The sequence below is a fragment of the Acinonyx jubatus genome, chromosome A3, assembly GCF_027475565.1.
Source record: "Acinonyx jubatus isolate Ajub_Pintada_27869175 chromosome A3, VMU_Ajub_asm_v1.0, whole genome shotgun sequence".
Taxonomy (NCBI): Eukaryota; Metazoa; Chordata; class Mammalia; order Carnivora; family Felidae; genus Acinonyx; species Acinonyx jubatus.
The window spans coordinates 23,637,725-23,655,628 of NC_069388.1; the positions used below are offsets into that span (position 1 = coordinate 23,637,725).

The 17,904-nt window shown below is 54.2% G+C and overlaps 1 protein-coding gene across 4 annotated transcripts in view; it reads right to left on the minus strand.

Annotated features, from left to right (window-relative positions):
- MYH7B (myosin heavy chain 7B) overlaps nt 1-17,904 on the minus strand; it is a 42,338-nt gene that overhangs the window by 5,832 nt on the left and 18,602 nt on the right. For 2 of the 4 annotated variants that reach the window (XM_027069927.2, XM_027069928.2), the window contains exons 4-28: nt 16,421-16,527; nt 16,091-16,234; nt 15,502-15,658; nt 15,164-15,191; nt 13,988-14,084; nt 11,723-11,746; nt 11,455-11,547; nt 11,306-11,369; nt 10,009-10,107; nt 9,401-9,504; nt 9,109-9,247; nt 8,684-8,802; nt 8,443-8,592; nt 8,098-8,268; nt 6,707-6,886; nt 6,483-6,615; nt 6,320-6,396; nt 5,791-5,878; nt 5,473-5,590; nt 3,548-3,671; nt 3,304-3,440; nt 2,302-2,557; nt 1,125-1,367; nt 312-488; nt 64-209 (exon numbers count right to left, since the gene is read on the minus strand). In XM_027069927.2, coding sequence (XP_026925728.1) covers nt 64-209; nt 312-488; nt 1,125-1,367; nt 2,302-2,557; nt 3,304-3,440; nt 3,548-3,671; nt 5,473-5,590; nt 5,791-5,878; nt 6,320-6,396; nt 6,483-6,615; nt 6,707-6,886; nt 8,098-8,268; nt 8,443-8,592; nt 8,684-8,802; nt 9,109-9,247; nt 9,401-9,504; nt 10,009-10,107; nt 11,306-11,369; nt 11,455-11,547; nt 11,723-11,746; nt 13,988-14,084; nt 15,164-15,191; nt 15,502-15,658; nt 16,091-16,234; nt 16,421-16,527 — 3,175 coding nt within the window. Of the gene's footprint in view, nt 1-63; nt 210-311; nt 489-1,124; nt 1,368-2,301; nt 2,558-3,303; nt 3,441-3,547; nt 3,672-5,472; nt 5,591-5,790; nt 5,879-6,319; nt 6,397-6,482; nt 6,616-6,706; nt 6,887-8,097; nt 8,269-8,442; nt 8,593-8,683; nt 8,803-9,108; nt 9,248-9,400; nt 9,505-10,008; nt 10,108-11,305; nt 11,370-11,454; nt 11,548-11,722; nt 11,747-13,987; nt 14,085-15,163; nt 15,192-15,501; nt 15,659-16,090; nt 16,235-16,420; nt 16,528-17,904 lie in introns of those variants that run through there. The other 2 variants (XM_027069929.2, XM_027069930.2) reach the window with 2 other exon arrangements.

The following is a 17,904-nucleotide window of genomic DNA, read 5'->3' on the forward strand; positions in this document are numbered from 1 at the left end:
GAGAACCGGGGTATAGGCTCAGGAGGCCGCCTGCCGGTCTGCCACGACCCAGCCCATGCCTACTTCTTGAGCTTCTCCTCCAACTCCTGCTTGTCCTGGGCAGCATCCGTCACCGACTCCTGCGTCAGCTTCAGGTCACCCTCGAGCTTGCGCTTTGCGCGCTCCGTGTCCATGCGCAGCTTCTTCTCTTGCTCCAGGGAGCACTCCAGCTATGGCACAGGAGGGGTAGGCATGATCAGCCCCCAGGCGTGAGCCACCGGCCCCGCTGTCCCAGCGCCACCACACAGGCCCCTGCTGTGACCAGGACTCACATCTTCCACTTGCTGCTCCAGCCGGAGCTTGGCCTTGGCCAGTGCGCTCACGCGGTCCTCCTCCGCCTGTAGGTCACCCAGGGCCTGCTGGTGGGCCTCCTGCAATGCCTTCTTTTCCTTGGTCAGCCGGGCCACCGACTCGTCCAGTGCTGCCATCTCCTCTGTCAGGTTCTTCACCTGTGCCAGGGCCAGGGTCACCGTGAGGATGCCCCTCCCACACTCTGGTGCAAGGAGCCACCATGCCAGGTCACAGCAACCGCCCCTTCCAACTAGGGGGGACTTGGGCAAGTCGTTTCACTCTGAGCCTCAATTAGTAGTAGATGCCAGCTACTTTCGGTACAATGGGTGTTCCAGACAGTCCTGGTTTCCCCTGTGAGCACCTGAGTGAGCCCCTCTTTCCCTCCTATATAATGAGTCAGTATTCCCGGCCCTGTGAACCACGTGGGGTTGTGCTAGGGGGTCAGGGGCAGAAGGGATCCAGAGGCACCCAGGGGATGCAGAGCCGGGAAAGGGGCTTCCTGCCCTCACGGGCCTTACCAGCCAGGATGGATGACAAAATACTGGCATTTGCTGAGCACCTGCTGTGCGCTAAGCCCTGTGCTGAGTGCAAGCAAAAGGTGGTCACACACTGAATCCTCAACCTAATGAGGGAAGTGCTGCTATTAACCCCACCTGACAGGAGGAAATGGGAGCCCACAGAGAGGGGCCACCCAGCAGGGGCGTCACAGAGCCCGCAGGGAGAGCAGCAACTGCCTGGCCCCACGGCCAGCCCCCTGGCTTGGAGCCTTTCCCCCCACCCGGCCCAGACCATACCTTGTTCTCCGTGGCTTGCTTCTCCTTCTCGGCCTTGGCCAGTGTCAGCTCCAGGTCGTCGATGTCCTTCTTGAGCTCTGTGCACTCATCCTCCAGCTTGCGCCGGCGGGCGGCCAGGTCAGCATTCACCTCCTCCTCATCTTCCAGCCGCTCACTCAGCTCCTTCACCTTTGCCTCGAGCTGTACCTTGGACTTGATCAGCAAGTGGCAGCGCTCCTCAGCATCTGCCAAGTTTTCCTGCTCCTGGAGAGGGACATGGAGAATGGGACAGAGCCACGGCCAGGCAAACCAGCCGAGGGACACGAGGCCAGGCCCCGGAAAAAAAGTGCCATGCAAACGTGTGACACCCACGCTCAGCTGGGGACCAAGGAATGCCTATGACCTGCTCTTGGCCCCAAAGGGGCTCAGGTGTGCTGGGCTGGGGGCTCAGGGAAAGGGATGGGCAGGGGTAGAAGCAGCACCATCAAGAGGGGAATGTCAGACAGGCTGGGGCAACCCAGAGTGAGAAGCCCAAACAAGGGCTCTCAGAGAGCTCTGGGCTATGGCCTTCCAAGGGGACAGGCAGCTGTGCCATGACTGGCTTGGGTATTCTCTCCCGCCTCACCATTTCCTCACCCCTGCTTGCCCACTAGCAGGTGAGTTCTGTGACCACAGGCCTGACTTCCCACCAACATGTCCCCAGAGTGACTGTGGGGCCTGGCACACAGGTGATACTCATAGTGTTTGCTGAAGGAAGGAATGACTCAGTGGACTTGGGAAGTTTCCAGACCCTTGATCCCTGCCCTCTGGCCATTACTGTTATGTGCCACCTGGGTTTCCATGGCCCTTAACCAGAGAAGGGAGCATGGGTCTGTGTCAGGGACAGGAATGAAGGAGGGCCAAGGAGATGGGGCTCCACTGCAGCTTTAGCAGGAGGCCAAGGTAGCATGGGGCGGGAGCATCAGGACACGGGGACAGACTGACTCTGATGGGGGACGTGAGCCCACAGTTTCTCATCTCATGGCATGTTTGGGAGTCAGAAGAAAGATCCAGATCCTGAGCACCCGTATGGCGCACCACGTCCACCCTGACCAGGGGTCTGGCTGTGTTTCCTCAAAGCGGCCTGGGGTTTTCTGGAGTGTCAGGGGCATAGGTCACCAATGGAAACCCTCCATCTCCCTTCCCCTCCCCTACTCACTGCCTGGAGCTGCAGGGCCAGGTCATTCTTCTCCTGGGTGACACTGACGTGTGTCTCCTCCAGCTCCTGGCGCTTGGCCTCCGCAGTAGCCAGTGCCCCTCGCAGCCCCCGAAGCTCCGCCCGAAGGGCCGCCAGCTCTTCCTCGGCCTGCGCTGAGCGCAGCAATGGCTTCATCTTGAAAAAGAGCTTCATCCATGACCAATTCTTGACGGCATTGAAGGCACGGATATTCCACTGGATGGTGAACAGGGCATCCCTGGGGAGGGGAAGACACGGGTGGCCAGGAGGCTCAGTGCTGCCCCTCCACGGTAACAGCCCCGATGTTCCTGGGCATCTGCCCTGGGCTGGGCTCTGCACATGGTGAACGCTTCAGCATGTGATCTCAAGTGCATCTAATGCCTCTGCTTTATTGTGAGGTGGAGAGAGAAGCCCAAGATCAAATGGGTCTGCCTCCAGGGTAAGGGCTCAGAAGCCCTAAATGTCCTGGTGGCCCTTGCAGTGTCCTGAAGAAACCAGGAATGTACCCTGATATACTCGGAGCTCTGGGGTCACATGCCTGGGCTCACACCCCAGCTTCCCCACCACTAGCCATCTGACTGGTTCTCAGACTCAGAGGGCTGCTCTGCAGATGAAGTATAATCACAGTGCCCGCCTCCTGAGGACTGTTTGGCACTTTAAGCAAGATCATGCAAATAAAGCCTCTTGCCTGGGGCCTGGCACTTAAGAGTCTCAGGAAACACTGGTTGTCATTATTACCACTCTGAGTGGCCTGGAGTGAAGAGAAAGGTGATCTTATCCTGATTTTTGAGGTGAGGAAATGGAAACTTGCAGTTGAGGGGGACAAGACAGGACCTGCTCCTTCAGAGACACCTAACCAGCCACAGGGATAGTCTGACCCACATGAGAGACAATATCGCAGGGTTGGAGAGCCTGGTGGTCCCGGCAGCCAGGATACCGTGGTCACACCCCTACCCCTGTCTGCTGCTCCCTCCCCACACACACCTGCCTCCAAGCAGGCGCTGATACTCAAGGCGCATGAGGCGGCCCCGGCTCCGTGCCTGTAGCAGCGTCAGAACCTTGGCCAGACGCTGGTCACGAAGCTCTTCCAGGATGCCTAGAAGCCCAGCCTTGAAGAACACCTGGGGTGGGGGAGGATGCACCAGGTGTAACCCCCAGCCACCTGCATGTGTCCTGTCCAGTGTGACTGCCCACCCCCGGGTCAGCCCTAAGTCCGATGTGCCCCAACCTTGGTGTGGCCAAACTGGTACTGGGTGTGGTCAATGTCCAATGAGCCCAGGAGCTTTTCTGTGGCCTTCCTGCTGTCCACGAAGGTGTCATCTGGGATAGCACTGGGGTTCAGGATGCGGTACCTGGGAGAGCAGGGGAGGGCTGCTGAGGAGGGGGCTGGGCAGGGGAGCAAGGGAATATTCGAAGGCCTCCCAGATGCCACAGCAGAGGCTCCAATGGGGGAGCATGGTGACACTGGGGATTGAGCACAGTCTGCTTACAAACCTTGGGTTGCATTTAAATGCATTCATTAATTAAGTTCTTTAAGAGATTGTAGTATTGGGTGCCTGGGTGGCTCAGTCGGTTGAGCATCTGACTCTCGATTTTGGCTCAGGTCATGAACTCATGGTTCCTGGGTTCGAGCACCAGGTCAGGCCCTCCACTGATAGTGCGGAGCCTGCTTGGGATCCTCTCTCTCTTTCTCTCTCTGCCCCTCCCCTGCTTGCACTCTCTCTCAATAAATAAACTTAAAAAAGGGAGAGATTGTAGTATTTACAACAGGCACGCAACACTTTTATAATTTTTTAACTTATAATTTTTTGTAATTCATCTTATTTTTTTAGAAGGCAAAAATTATAAAGAATTATGGTATGGTGTATCAAAGCCGAAAGAACATTTGAGAGAGAGAATTCTAAACAAGAGCAAGGGTACCCAGCACATCCACTTCTGTGGGTCCAGGTGGCTGTGGCCATAGCATTAAGGTCAGAGAAACGTGAAAGACCCCTCACCAGGGGCTGATAAACAAAGCACGGTTCACTAGACTCTGGGATACTATAGCCAGAACAAAAGGAATGATGCTGCACGTCGTTAATACATCTGTCCAAACTCACAGGACGTACACTGCCATGAGCAAACCCTAACGTAAACTATGGACTTTGGGTGATTCTCCTGTCCCCAGCCACTATAACAAATGTCCCACTCTGGTGAGGGATGCTGATCATGGAGGAGGTTGGGGGGGGGGAGCAAAGGCATATGGGAAATCTCTTTGTACCTTCCCCTCCATTTTGCTGTGAACCTAAAACTGCTCTTTAAAGAAGTCTTAATTAAAAGAAAAAAAGGGGGGATGGTGCAGACTTATGTCTGCTGATAAGGAGAATCTCTCTTACATGAAAAAACAAACTCACAAAACAAGGGTGGGCAGGGAGGAAGGAGGGAGAGCGAGCGAGCATGCACATGCGTGGAAGCACGCCAACTATATTTGTGCCAACATGCGTACGTCAGTGTGCATGACTACAGGTACTTCAGGGGAGGGGGGCTATGGACATGTGTAGCTGATAAAATCAAACATATAAAGGGAAGGGGGAAGGAGCTAACAGCACTGACTGGCGTTACGCAAAGTCTAGTCTATGGGGCCCCTCACTCAACTCCCAAATCCATATCCAGCTCCTGCCTGCCCCACTTCGACTTCTCTTCTCGAACCTCTGCTGAAGACATTTCAAACCTAACTTGGTCAAAGTGGAACTCAATCCACTATCCCTCCCCACTCCATAATATGGAAAAGCCCCATCTTGGTATCTCAGCACATCTACTCCCCAGTTGCTCAGGCCCCAAACCTGGTATCACCCTTGTCTTTTTCTTATTCCCTATCCAATCCATTAACATGGCCTACTGGCTACACCTCAAATACCCGAAGCCTGATGGCTACTCCCCTAGCCTACCCCTGTCTCAGTTACCACCATCTCCCATCGGGGTGCCAGCCCAGTCTCCATGTTCAGTGTTTGGAATCTCAGTCCTTGGAACCTTGATCCCTTTGGCTCTAAGTGTGTGCCTTTCCCATTCCCTCAGGCTGCTGCCTACACCCGGGGGAGGGCAAGGGGGAAGGTGGCTGTATAGGAGCAGGAAAGGGGTTGGTGGGAAGCCAGGGCTGGGCAGGCAGACACCCACCGCTGCCGGAAGTCAGCATAGAGCAGCCTGTTGGGGAATCCTTGGCGACAGATCCGGATCCCCTCCAGAACCCCATTGCAGCGAAGCTGGTGTAACACTAAGAAGGCATCCATGACCCCTGGTTGTGGTGGAGGTCAAAGGGAAAGCTTTGAAGTCAATGGACACACCTTCATGCCCCAGAGAAAGACCAACAGCCCACATAGGGGCTTTCTTTGAGACCACGCAGGCCCTGAGGAGAGGGAAGACCCAGCTTCTAAGTCTGCCTTATCCCCTCCCTCCAATGTCCTCACCCCACCAACCCAGCCCTGGGGTGACTACCTGGGGTCTTGTTCTCGTTGGGAACAATGCAACGGACAAAGTGGGGCTGTGTGGCCCGTAGGTTGGTCATCAGCTTGTTGAGGTTCTCCTGGGGGTGAGGAGAGGGGAGAAAGCACAAGAGGGGCAAGAAGCAGAATTGGAAACCATAGTGGATCAGCCTGCTGAGGACTGGTGAGCCAGGCGTCTAAGCATGCCTCTGCACATCTGTCCTTCCACTGTTCCTTGGGACCCTCTTCCCTCTTCTGTTTGACTGGGGCCCTGTCAGTCGCCTAAGTCTTCACTCCCCCCATCCAATCACCATGCCTCCCACAGGCCCCATGGCTCCCACCCCATCCCCCCCAAACCCTGCCCAGGCAGCGTGCGGACGGGAAGCAGCACAGACTTGCTGTGATGTTCACAAGAGAGGAGTTAAACATCACTGCAAGTCTTAACAGCCGCCCGCCCAGGGTGCAGGGGACAGAGCAGGGACCAGGGACGGGGCTGGAGACTGGCAGGTGAGGGCCTGCATGGGGCCCCGACTGGGCCTCACCTTGTGCAGCTGGGACACCGTCTGGAAAGATGCTGCCTTCTTACGCTTCTCTTTCACCCCAGACTTGGGGGGCTCGGCTAGGAGAGACATGGGACCAGTCACTCCGGGGGACGTCACTCTGTGAGTGCCCTATAGAATGGTGACCTTGTCCCTCTGTACTCACTGGAGCAGGACCCTGCATAGTTCTCATAGAGGGTGGCTAAGAGCTTGTTCTGCGACTTTTGGAAGATAGGGACCACCGTCTCATTCAGCGGATCTTTGTTTTTCTCCAGCCAGCCCACAATGCTGTAAGGCACCTGGCAGAGACCAGACAGGTGCTGAGCAAGGTTGGGGAACCAGGAGAAGGGAAGAAGGGGGTCAAGGGTTGGGATTCCAACAGGCACCTACCACGCCCGCATAGTGGACCACCTCAAAGTGGGCCTGGTATTTGCGCTTCTTGTCAGGCCGTGGCTGCTGGAAATTGGGTGACTTTCCTGCATGGTTATCATAGAGCTTGGCCCGGAAGCTGGCGTCTGAGGCCTTGGGGAACATGCACTCCTCCTCCAGGATGGACAGGATGCCCAGTGGCTGGGGACAGGGAATAAGTTTGAAGGGCCATCATCAAGCCAGCCCATCCTGGCTGGGCCAGATCCCATATCCCAGAACCCCTCCTTCTGGAAGCCTTCCCAGACCCCCAACTTCAGCCATTGCTGGGAGGGACAGAAACCAGATGGGTACCCAGGAGTCCTGTCTTCCAAAAGAGAAGTTTGATTCTTGGCTTTGAACTCCCTTCGCATGATTTGCAGCTCTGGGTCGTCCTCTTTGCTCACAGGTGCACAAACTCAAACTGGAATCTCTGTACCCACCCACCTCCTGATGTCTGTGGTCTGTCTGTCTGTCTCTCTCTCTCTCTCTCTCTCTCTCTCTCACACACACACACACACACACAATAAAAGGGGGAAAAAGGCAGTTGAGTTCAAATTTTGGCTTCCTCACTTACTAGCAGGGAGGCCCTTAGACCTCAATTTCCTAACCTACTAAGTGTTGAAATGAATACTTTCAGTGCTGATCTCACAGCAAAAACTGTTGACCACCCAACTATGCAAAAGCAGGACACAGAAATGCATAAAAATCGCCTGCTGCATGAACTCTTGTGGCTTCTTCAGCAATGTTCAATGTTCAAAATACATTTTCAGAGAAAAAGATGGGATATGAGTCTGAGTCTATAAAAGAAAATGCACGTCCAGGATAAAGGATTTGGAGGCAACTTAACCAAAGTGCCAAGACACAGGCTGTAGTAGGGTTAGGGGGCAAATATATATTTTTTTTTCCCTTTACTCCTGAGTTTTCAGATTTTCTTTGATTTTTCTTTCTTGCAGTCTTTGTACAACAGGGAAATAGATACAATCAATCAAATAAATTAGCAGACATACTCTCCCCTGCCTACCCCCAGGCAGGTCCGGTGAGATTGTGGCTGCAGTAGGCCCTCGTGAACTGCAAAATTGTGTGTGCCCATGACAGGCTGTTGGCCACAGTGCTGGGTGCACACTCACGTACCCACCAGCACACATTCACACAACCTCCAACAAATCTATTCACACCCATGCACGCGCTGCCATTCACACACACGAACAGAGACACAGAGCCACACTCACATACGCAAGCTCACATCCATGCACCACTGCACACATACATGAGTGCTTGCACACGCTCGCTCACAAGCCGGCACACGCTCATTCTTGCTCACTCGCCACACCCTCATCCCCCTCCCCTTGCAGTGGCCTTGCCCTAGGCCCCACCTTCTCAATGAGGTCAATGCAGGGTTGCAGGTCCAGGCCGAAGTCGATGAAGACCCAGTCGATGCCCTCCCGTTTGTACTCCTCCTGCTCCAGCACGAACATGTGCTGGTTGAAGAACTGCTGGAGCTTCTCATTGGTGAAGTTGATGCACAGCTGCTCAAAGCTGTTGAACTATAGAGGGAGGTGCCAGGCTCATCAGATACACACGGGGAGACCCATGGAGGAACGGGGATGTGCGCGACTTCACCGCCACCTCCAGGCAGAGTCCCAGGGCTCTGGCCCCCACCCACCCATGGTCCTCTGCCTTGGAGAGAACAGAGCCCAGGGGTGTGGGCCCACTCTCACCTCAAAGATCTCAAAACCAGCGATGTCCAGGACCCCAATGAAGAACTGACGGGGCAGCTTGGTGTCCAGGGTCTGGTTGATCCGTGACACCAGCCACCGGAACAGCCGGTCATAGGTGGCCTTGGCCAGAGCCCCCACGGCAAACACCACCTGGAGGTGTGGAGAGGCTGGGCTGGGACCTGGCAAGGAGGGTACCCTGCTCCACTGTCTCCAGGTGAGCCCTGGCCTGCAAACAGCTCACCTGCTCCACACTCTGGCCCTTGGTCACGTACTCGTTCCCCACACGCACTCGGGGGTGCAGAAGGCCTTTAAGGAGGTCCCCACTGCTGACCCCCATCAGGTAGGCAGCCTTGTCAGCACCTGGCAGGGCACACAGCAGGGGGGTGGTGAAGGAGGAGGAGGGCAAGAATATGGGCACCTGGGGGTGCTACTGGCCTCTGCCTGGAGTTAGAAGAGGGAGGCAGGGACAGGTTGAGTTCAGGGCAGGCAAACTGTACGGCTCAGAAGGGTGAGGGTCCGGGATTGAGAAATCAGGGGTTACAATCAAGGCCAGGTAAGACTTAAGTCAAAGGCTGTGGACAAGGGTTAAGGTTAACGGTCATGGACAGGACACTAGAATCAGGGTCAAGATGATGACCAGGTCAGGCCAGGGTCAGGCCCCCTCACTTTCAGTGCCGTCAGCCTCAGCCTGTTCCTCCCGCTGCTTCTGCTTGAACTTCATGTTGCCGAAGTGCAGGAGGGCCCCCACGATCTTATAGCAGGCACACTTCTCATCCACGCTGAAGCCCAGGATGTCCATGGCATGCTGTGGCAGGGGACAGAAGGATCAGAGAAGTCTGGGCTTCTCTAGGGGCCAGCTGAGCTAAGGGCACTGGAATTGCTCCCTGACCTCCCCCCAGCCTCACACATCCGCACACTGCAGGCACCCCGACCTGCCTCTCTCCCACCAGAGACCTACATCAGTGGCCATGAGCTCCTCGCCGTCATTCATGTTGTCCACAGTGATGACACCCTGGCTGCAGAAGTGGTAGTCATAGGGGTTCATCGACAGAAGCAGCATATCTGGGAGACATGCGGAGAAGCACGGTGGGTTTGGCTGCATTCACCCAGTGCTTCTCCTTCCCTCCCATCCCAGCATGGAAGGTTCTGGGGGCCACCCAGGCAGGGGACTCTAGGGCCCTCCCAGGACTTCTGTGTAGCTCAGTTTCTCACCCCCTCCCCCAGGCCTGTGGCTTTTCCTTCTTTATGGTTCTCTGAGGAATGAGCCCAGTCACTATGCAGGGTGCTAGGGCACAGGGAAAACCACACTGTGTCCTTGAGGGGCTTGTAAGAGTGCATAGCTGGGCCTAGACAGAGCCACTGCTTCCCCTTTGGTGCTGGATGGGGCCTCTCCAGTCTCAGGACAGAATGAGGGACAACCTTGCCAGGGCCATGACACTAGGGGCCTATTCTCCAGTACAAGGAGAGAGCTCAGCAGTAACTAGGAGTCCCAGCTAAGGAGTGGAGGGGCAGTCCCACCCAGCCCCATGGGCTCTGACTCCCCCTTCATCCACCCCTGGCCCTCACCCTGCAGCTCTGGCTTCTTCCCTGAGAGGATCTGGTAGTAGACATGGTAACCACGCTCACCAGGCAGCTGGAAGATCACTCGCGACTTCTCCAGGAGATCTGGGGAAAAGAGGGGCACTAGCCTACCTTCTCCCTGTACCTCCCCAGAGTGGGTCACCCCAATAGAGCTGAGGGGGTGGGGAAGTTGTCTCAGGGGTGTGTAGAGAGGCACTGTATCCACACACATGCCAACACGTACTGAAAAGTGTCTCTCTATCACGCAGGTGTCACAGGGTGGGGATGTGTGTGTGTGTCTGCAGGTCTGCGTGTCTATGGGCAGGGGTCTTCATATGTCCTTCTTTCATCTATGCTTTCATCCCTTCATCCACAGACCACACTGCTTCCCTCCAGAGCAGAGCTAGCATGTCAGTGTGTGCGTGAAGCGGAGTTTCCATGTGTTTGCAAAGGAATGAGTCAAGGAGTGAATTACAACATTCTCTGGTCATCACATGACTGTGCTTATCCATCGGGATCTGGTGATGCATCCCAAGGTGGGGAATGGTCAGTGTAGGGGCCTCTCTGTGCATGCAGCCTGGGCCCTGGTGTCTGTGCAGTGGGGCTGGGCCAGGTGGGATGGGCAAAAAGTGGGAGGGCAGGCTTCCAGGGAGGATGGAGTGGTGTGGGGGGTGGTCACAGGCCTGCCCTTTTGGAGGCCAGAGAAAGAACTGAGGTGGGGTAAGGATCCAATCACAAGGAGCCTGACTGGCCCAACAAGGATTCGGGTCTCCATCCTAAGGTAACAGGGGGCACCTGGGTGGCGGTTAAGTGTCCGACTCTTGATTTTGGCTCAGGTCATGATCTCACGGTTCGTGAGTTTGAGCCCCACATTGGGCTCTGTGCTGGCGGCAGAACCTGCTTGGGATTCTCTTTCTCTCCCTCTCTCTCTGCTCCTCCCCTGCTCCCATTCCCTCTCTTTCTCTCTCCCTCCCTCTCTCAAGATAAATAAATAGTTTAAAAAATAAAAAATAAAGATCAGGTGATGGGATCTACAAAACGTTTTTAAACAGAAACATAATGTGGTCAAATTCGTATCTGAGAAAATACCACTCTGGCTGGGAAGATCAAGCAGAGGAATGGAGGCTCAGAGACCATAGTGGATGGAATGTTGCAGGGGAGAGTAAGGTGGTAGGGGCTGGGCAGTGGCCAGGGGATGGAGAGAAGTGCCTGGAACAGGTGGTAGCCCCAAATATTTGAGGATGGATGCTCAGTCAGAGCAGAAAGGCCCAAGCCTCTGTTCCCCACCCTCCCCTCGACTCACAGCTGTCAATATCTGCAGATGCCAGCTTCCCAGAGGGACCAAAGTGAATGCGGATGAATTTGCCCTGTGGGCAGAGGAACAGCGTCAGTCAGGGCCGTTTACCTCCCTGCTGCCCATCCCCACCCACCTCTCCCACCATGGCCACTCACAAAGCGGGATGAGTTGTCATTCCGCAGGGTCTTGGCATTGCCAAAAGCCTCCATGGCAGGATTGGCCTCGATGATTTGATCCTCGAGGGTGCCCTGGTGACAACAGGATGACGGGTCTGTCAGTCCTGGTGCTACCAACTGGGAGACCAGGGTACCTGATGGTCCTGCGTATCAGCGAATCCTGGACCACCTCTGGTGGGGAAAGGGAAGGGGCCTCCCAGGGCTCATTATTATTGCCTGCCCCCACTAGCACTGGCCCCACACTTACCCCAGTCTTTGTGGCCAGAAATTGCTGGAGAGAGAAGGAAGATGCCATTAGAAACTATGAGGTCTCACCAAGCTAGGGGAGGGTGGCAGTGGTTAGCAGGACAGACTGTTAGACACCCAAACATGTAGCCCCCAACCCCACTCCCCATGCCCAACCCTGTCAGCACTGTTAGAAGGAGAAATGCTAGAAAGTGGGAGCAAGCCTGGCCCTAATCAGGCACCTGAGGCAAGGGGCTATGTCTCAGGGTCTCCTACTGGCAGCCCTTCCCCTCCTCCAGCTGTCTCTGGCCTCTTCCATGTGCCTCCCCCTCCCATATCTCCCATATCCGGTGGCCCCTCCCCCTAAACCCTGGAGCTTCCTGACTAAAGTCTACTCCTCTTCAGACCCCTCCTCAGGAAGGTGTCCCTGATGCTCTGAGGCTAGAAGAGCCCTCTTTCTGATCGACCCTTTTTACCCCTCACCTCCCACTGTGAGAGCCCTTCTTTACACTTCTCCATTGTACTGTGATGGGCTGCACCTTGACTATACAGCTGATAGACAAAATAGCCCTGTCAGGCGCATATTATTAGCCTTAATTTGCAAATGAGGAAACTAAGAGCAGGGAAATGATCTCCAGACCACATGGTGAGGGGCAGAGCAGGAACTGAGCCCAGGCACCCTGCCTCCCATGACACCACAGACACCATATGTCTCATCTAGAGGGACTTGCTGAATGGAGGAGGTTTCCCTCTCTTACTCTTCTAGCCTCATCCTTGTCTCTCCTCTGTTCCTTTTCCTTCCCTTCCCCACCCTGGCTCCCTACAGCCTGGGAAGAAAGGGAGAGAAAGGAAGGAATGGATTCTAGAGTTACAGGTGCCAGGCCACCAGGGGACTTTGGTTATTCGCTCACCTTCAGGGAGCCCAAGACTTAAAAATCCCCCCAGAGACACTGTTAGAGGGATGCAAGCAGGAGGGAAATGGCAAGAGCCCCTCCCACTAAGCTCCACCCCACACACTCAGGTCCAGGCCTTTTGAACAGGGCTCTCTCCGGCAGATGTGGTCAAATTTGGGGCCAAGGGGAGGGGGGCTAAGGCTTTGAAGTTCCAGCATCCATAGACCCTTGGATGAGCCAGCCTTTCTTTCTACCTGTCTTGCCTGACACCCCACATACACTCCACCACTCAGGGCTCCTTCCTGCCCCGCCCTTCTTAGCTGCACCCCTGCCAGCTCTGGCCCTCTCCCTGCCCTCCATTCCTGTTACTGGACCAAGCCCCAACTTTCTGCAGCATCCTCAGAGACACTGTGGGGGTTCAAAAATGGGGTAGGGAAGAGAGGGAGCAAAAAGCACCAAAAAGTCAACAGCAAAAACAAAACAACTACCACAACAACAAAAAACAAAACTGCAAGGGAAAAAAAAGAAAGAAAAAACCACACAAGAAAATCAAATGGGAGAAAAAGAAAAAATACAACTTTAAATGGAAAAAAAGAAAAGAAAAAGAAGAAAGAAAAATGCCCCAGAATAAAGCAAGGCTTAACAGGACCAGGAGTGGGGGCTGTGTAGAAGGTGACTTAGGGCTTCTGGAAAGAAAAGACGTCCATTTTGGGGTGGAGGGACACACATAGAGCTCTGAACAGCTGGTCTTGGGGGCTAGGAATGGATGTAATACTTGGAGAACAAAAACAAAACAAAACATTGGTCCCCCACTGTTTCAGAAATTTCAAAAATCCATACAGAAATCACAGGGTGAGAAATTGCCCCCTAACCCTGGGTGTTAGGAATGCCAAATGCTGTTGGCTCTGGTTAAACTCCATATAAGCCTGCTTTTTGATTGACAGCAGGTAACGATGTCTTTGCTGCACAAAAACCAAGAAAAAAAATCACTTCATAGTAAAAGCCTGTTTGGTAAACTTTTTCAAGATATGAAGGTCATGATGGAAAGGGAAATTATATAAAGCGTTTAGGAATAGCTGTGGTCCCACCCCTGTGTGTTACAGATAGGAACGCTGAGGCAGGCCCAGAATTGGGTCACACGATGTGGAAGGGCAGTCACAGCCTTTCTCTTGGTCAAGCCTTGCTCAGGCCAGAGTCCGCCACCAGGGTGGGAGGCTCAGGCAGGGCTAGAGGCTCTGGGGAATCAAGTTTTTTAAAAGGAATTTAAAAAAAAAAGAAGAAGAAGAAGAAGAAGAAGAAGAAGAAGAAGAAGAAGAAGAAGAAGAAGAAGAAGAGAAAGAAAAGAAAAACAGTGAGAAGCAGTGGGGAGCAGAGCCCGCATGGGCGAGTCTTACGGCCTTCTTGCCCGGCCCATCTCCCAGGGCAGCGACGATGGCAAAGTACTGAATGACCCTCTTGGTGTTAACCGTCTTACCGGCCCCCGACTCTCCGCTTAGATGATACAAACATGAGTCACCAAAGCCCATCTGGTCACCCTAATTCCTCCCATCCCCCAACACCCCACCCCTCAAGCAAGGCTACTCTGTCTCCCCCCCGCACCCAGCTCCCAACTCAGGACCCCCAACCCAACACTCTTCAGAAGAGATCAACCCTCAGAGGTGCTGGGTTGTGTAAAAGCAAGCCAGCATAAAACATCCCTGTGAGATGAGACACATATGATGATGTCACTGTCTACTGAGCACTAATTTCATGCCAGATACCAGGCCAAGTGCTTTACCTATATTGGCTCATTTAAGCCTTAGAAACCCTGTAAAGCAAGCACTACTATCACCCCCATTTTAGGGGTAAGGAAATGGGACTCAGGGAAGTCACATAAATGTCCCTGGTGTGTGCCAGGCACATACATTAACTCACTAACTCCTTAAAGCTCTGTATGATAAGTAAGTAGGATTGTTCTGCCTTTGTTGATGAGACTCAGGGGCCCAAGGGTACCAGCAGAAAGTGGATATGTAAGAACTTGAACCCAGGTCCTTCTGGTTTTAAAGGTCTTGCTTTTAACCACCAGGCTGCACACACACACACACACACACACACACACACACACACACACACACTCTCATACACAATGTCCATATTGGCTTGGCTGGACATGAACTTGGACATGAACTCTACCACTTTCCCAGGGGGGGCAAATGAAACATCAAAATAAGATTCAGAAATAAGGAGACTGTAAGAAAGAAAGGGAAAGTAATCTCCTCCCTCCCCTTGAGCCAGAATCATAATTCCCCAAAGATTAAGGTGGGAGAAGATTCCAGGCCCTGGGGAGAGGGAGTATCAGGGCTGGTGATCACTCTGGTGTTTGGGTATCCCTTCCCTGTCCACCACCCCATAATGCATCTGCCCAGAATAGGGGCAGAGAAAATGCTCTAATTTAGCTTCAGAAGGATACCAGATCCAGGTGGTAAAAGCCCTACCCTAAGCACTTTGGACTTGGGAAATGATTTTAGTTCCACTCCCCTCCTTCCAGGTGGCCAGCATTTCCCACCACACCCCCAGAGCCCCACACTCACGTGATCAGCATGGACTGGTTCTCTCGGTCTGGAGGAAAGGGGAAGAGATAGGTAAGTTAGCCAAGGTGAGAAACCAGTCAGTCAGGAGTAGAACACTTTGGGTATCTGTGGCACTGGGGCAACCCCTCCACCACCCAGGGCCAGAAATGGGAAGGACGAGGTGGGATCATCCAGACAGTGGTAGGCTCCCACTTCGAGAGACAGAATGCTACGCTGGAGTGTCCAGCAGCATCAAAAGGAAAGCAGTGCAAGTGGAGGGAAAGGGGTCCTTTACAGAGGCCTCCCTGGAGCAGGGGTGGAGGTCTTAGGTGAGGGAGAGGAGTCAAGGCGGCTCTTACTGCGCAGCATGTCATTGTAGGCATTATCTGCCACTGCATATATGTGGGGTGGGGCCTCCGAGCGGCGCTTTCCCTTGTAAGCAGCTACCACGGAGGCCGTGTAGACCGGGAGCCATTTGTAGGGGTTGATGGTGACACAGAAGAGGCCCGAGTATGTCTGAGGAGAGATTATAAAATGGGTTATTGAAGGCCAAGTTCCCATCCTCAATCCCCAGCCCTCACGAAACCGTGACCCTTGCAATATTCCCCAAGGAATCACTTAAAGTGCCCTGCCATACGCTCTGTGGCTGTCCTACCCGCCCCAGCCCTTACTCCGGCCCGCAGCCCGTAGCCCCACCTCCACATTGCCAAGCCCAAGCGTCTAGCTGCAGCTCCGCCCCTACACTCTGGTAGCCGAACCTCCTCTAGCCCCGTCCCAGCCCGGGGCCCCGCCTTCACAGCGACAAGACCTCACCCTGTCCCACCTCTAGCCCTGCTCCTTGCTCCTCCCCTCCCCCCCCACTCCCCACCGCGCAGTAGCGCTTCCCCTAGCCCCGCCCCTGCCTCTTTGGCCCCACCCCCACCGAACCCAGCCTGGCCCGTGGCTCACATAGATCATCCAGCGAGCATAACGCTGGCGCAGGTTGTGTAGCACCGCTGCCTCGTTGAGGTGCGTCATCATGGCCATGTCCTCCAGCAAGTCGAAGCGAGGCGGGTTCATGGGCTGCAGCTCTGCTTCGCGCACTAGCAGCATCTGTCCGGGAGACCGTATCATAGGAGACCTTAACGTGGGGTGAGGTGGTAGGCGGGCAGCAGTTGACTGACCTCTGACCTCAGTCTCTTATGCCGGTGCCCTCCCAGACCCCTTTTTTCATCCAGTGCGCCTGCGAGCTGCATCCGAGGGGGCAGAGGAGATAATCCCGGAAGAGGGGAGCCAAACCTTCTGGTCTTTGGTCTCCACATTGACTCTGCCCCCAGTTGCCTCCGACTTGATCTCGGCCTCCACGTAGGCATCCTGTTCATCAGGTACCCAGACCCTCTTCCTCCCTGGTTGGGGGAGAGGAGTGGGGCTTTGAGAAAGGCTGAGGCACATCGAACTGGGGTTCCCAAGCCTTGTCCGTAAACCTCTGCCCCTCCCATGAGCCCCTCTGTCAGGATGCAGGAGTACACAAAGATCCTTCCAGACCCAGGATCCTGGAAGGGCAAAGCTGGGAGGGTCCGTAGGGACCTTGTCAGAGGATTCCCTGACTGAGGTAATAGGCCCTCACCACCCTGGATTACATACTTGGGTTCAGATTCCTGCTTTTGCCATATCTACCCTGCAAGCTCGGGGAAAACTCTCATTCCCTCTGGGCCTGTTCCCTCAAAGGCAAAATGTTACGGACATCTCCTGAGGTCCCATATGGAGACGGCCTCAAAATCAGGCACATAATTCTCAGGGGAGCTCTGCCTCTCCCATTTCGCTGAAGACCCAAACTCACTTCTCCTAATTCTGTGGCTTGTGTTCCTTCTTGCCTGGTCAGCTGGTCCCACAACTTCAGGGAGCCCATATCTCTTGGTGGTTAAAGGCATGGACTCAGATAGCAGACCACCAGGTTCTGTTTCCTGTCCTGCCACTACTAGCCAAGTGCCTTACTCAGGACCAGCTACATAACTCTCAGTCCCCAGTATTACAATGCAGCACCCCTGTTAAAATATCATTAAACACTGGGGCCCCTGGGTGGCTCAGTCGGTTAAGCATCCAACTTTGGCTCAGGTCATGATCTCACTGTTCCATGGGCTCAAAACCCTGCACCAGGCTCTGTGCTGACAGCTCAGAGCCTGGCGCCTGCTTCTGATTCTGTGTCTCCCTTGCTCTCTGCCCCTCCCCCACCTACACATGCTTTCTCAAAAGCAAACATTAAAAACAAGTTTTTAAATCATTAAACATTTCAATATGGTGAGAGCTGAGTGTTAAACACAAAGGCCCTTCTGAGTGTGATGCTCTGTGCAACTGCAGAGGTTGCACACCCATGAAACTGGCCTTGGCCCTGGTCCCCAGCTCCCAGGTTATTGAGATGATGCATGGAAAGTCATTCACTCTGGGCCTGGCACAAAATAAGCACTTGATACACATTGCCTATTGTTATTATTGTCCTATGAGCAAACTAGGTCATAAATAGTAGTCTTTATTCCTGTCTTTGGCTTTAGCTCTATGGAAAACACTAAAAATAACTCCAGCACAGGTTTTACGGACACCAGCCTGCATACTAATCACTCCCATCTCAGAGGCCTCGGGCTCCAGCCACAGACTGCCGCTCCGGGAGACAGAGAATATTGTCCCATTTTACAGAGGAGCAAACCGAGGCTTGCTCACAAACATGCAGTGATGTACACAGAGTCTCAGGGAATGTACCCTTAAGGACCCCAGACTCTGAGGGAAAG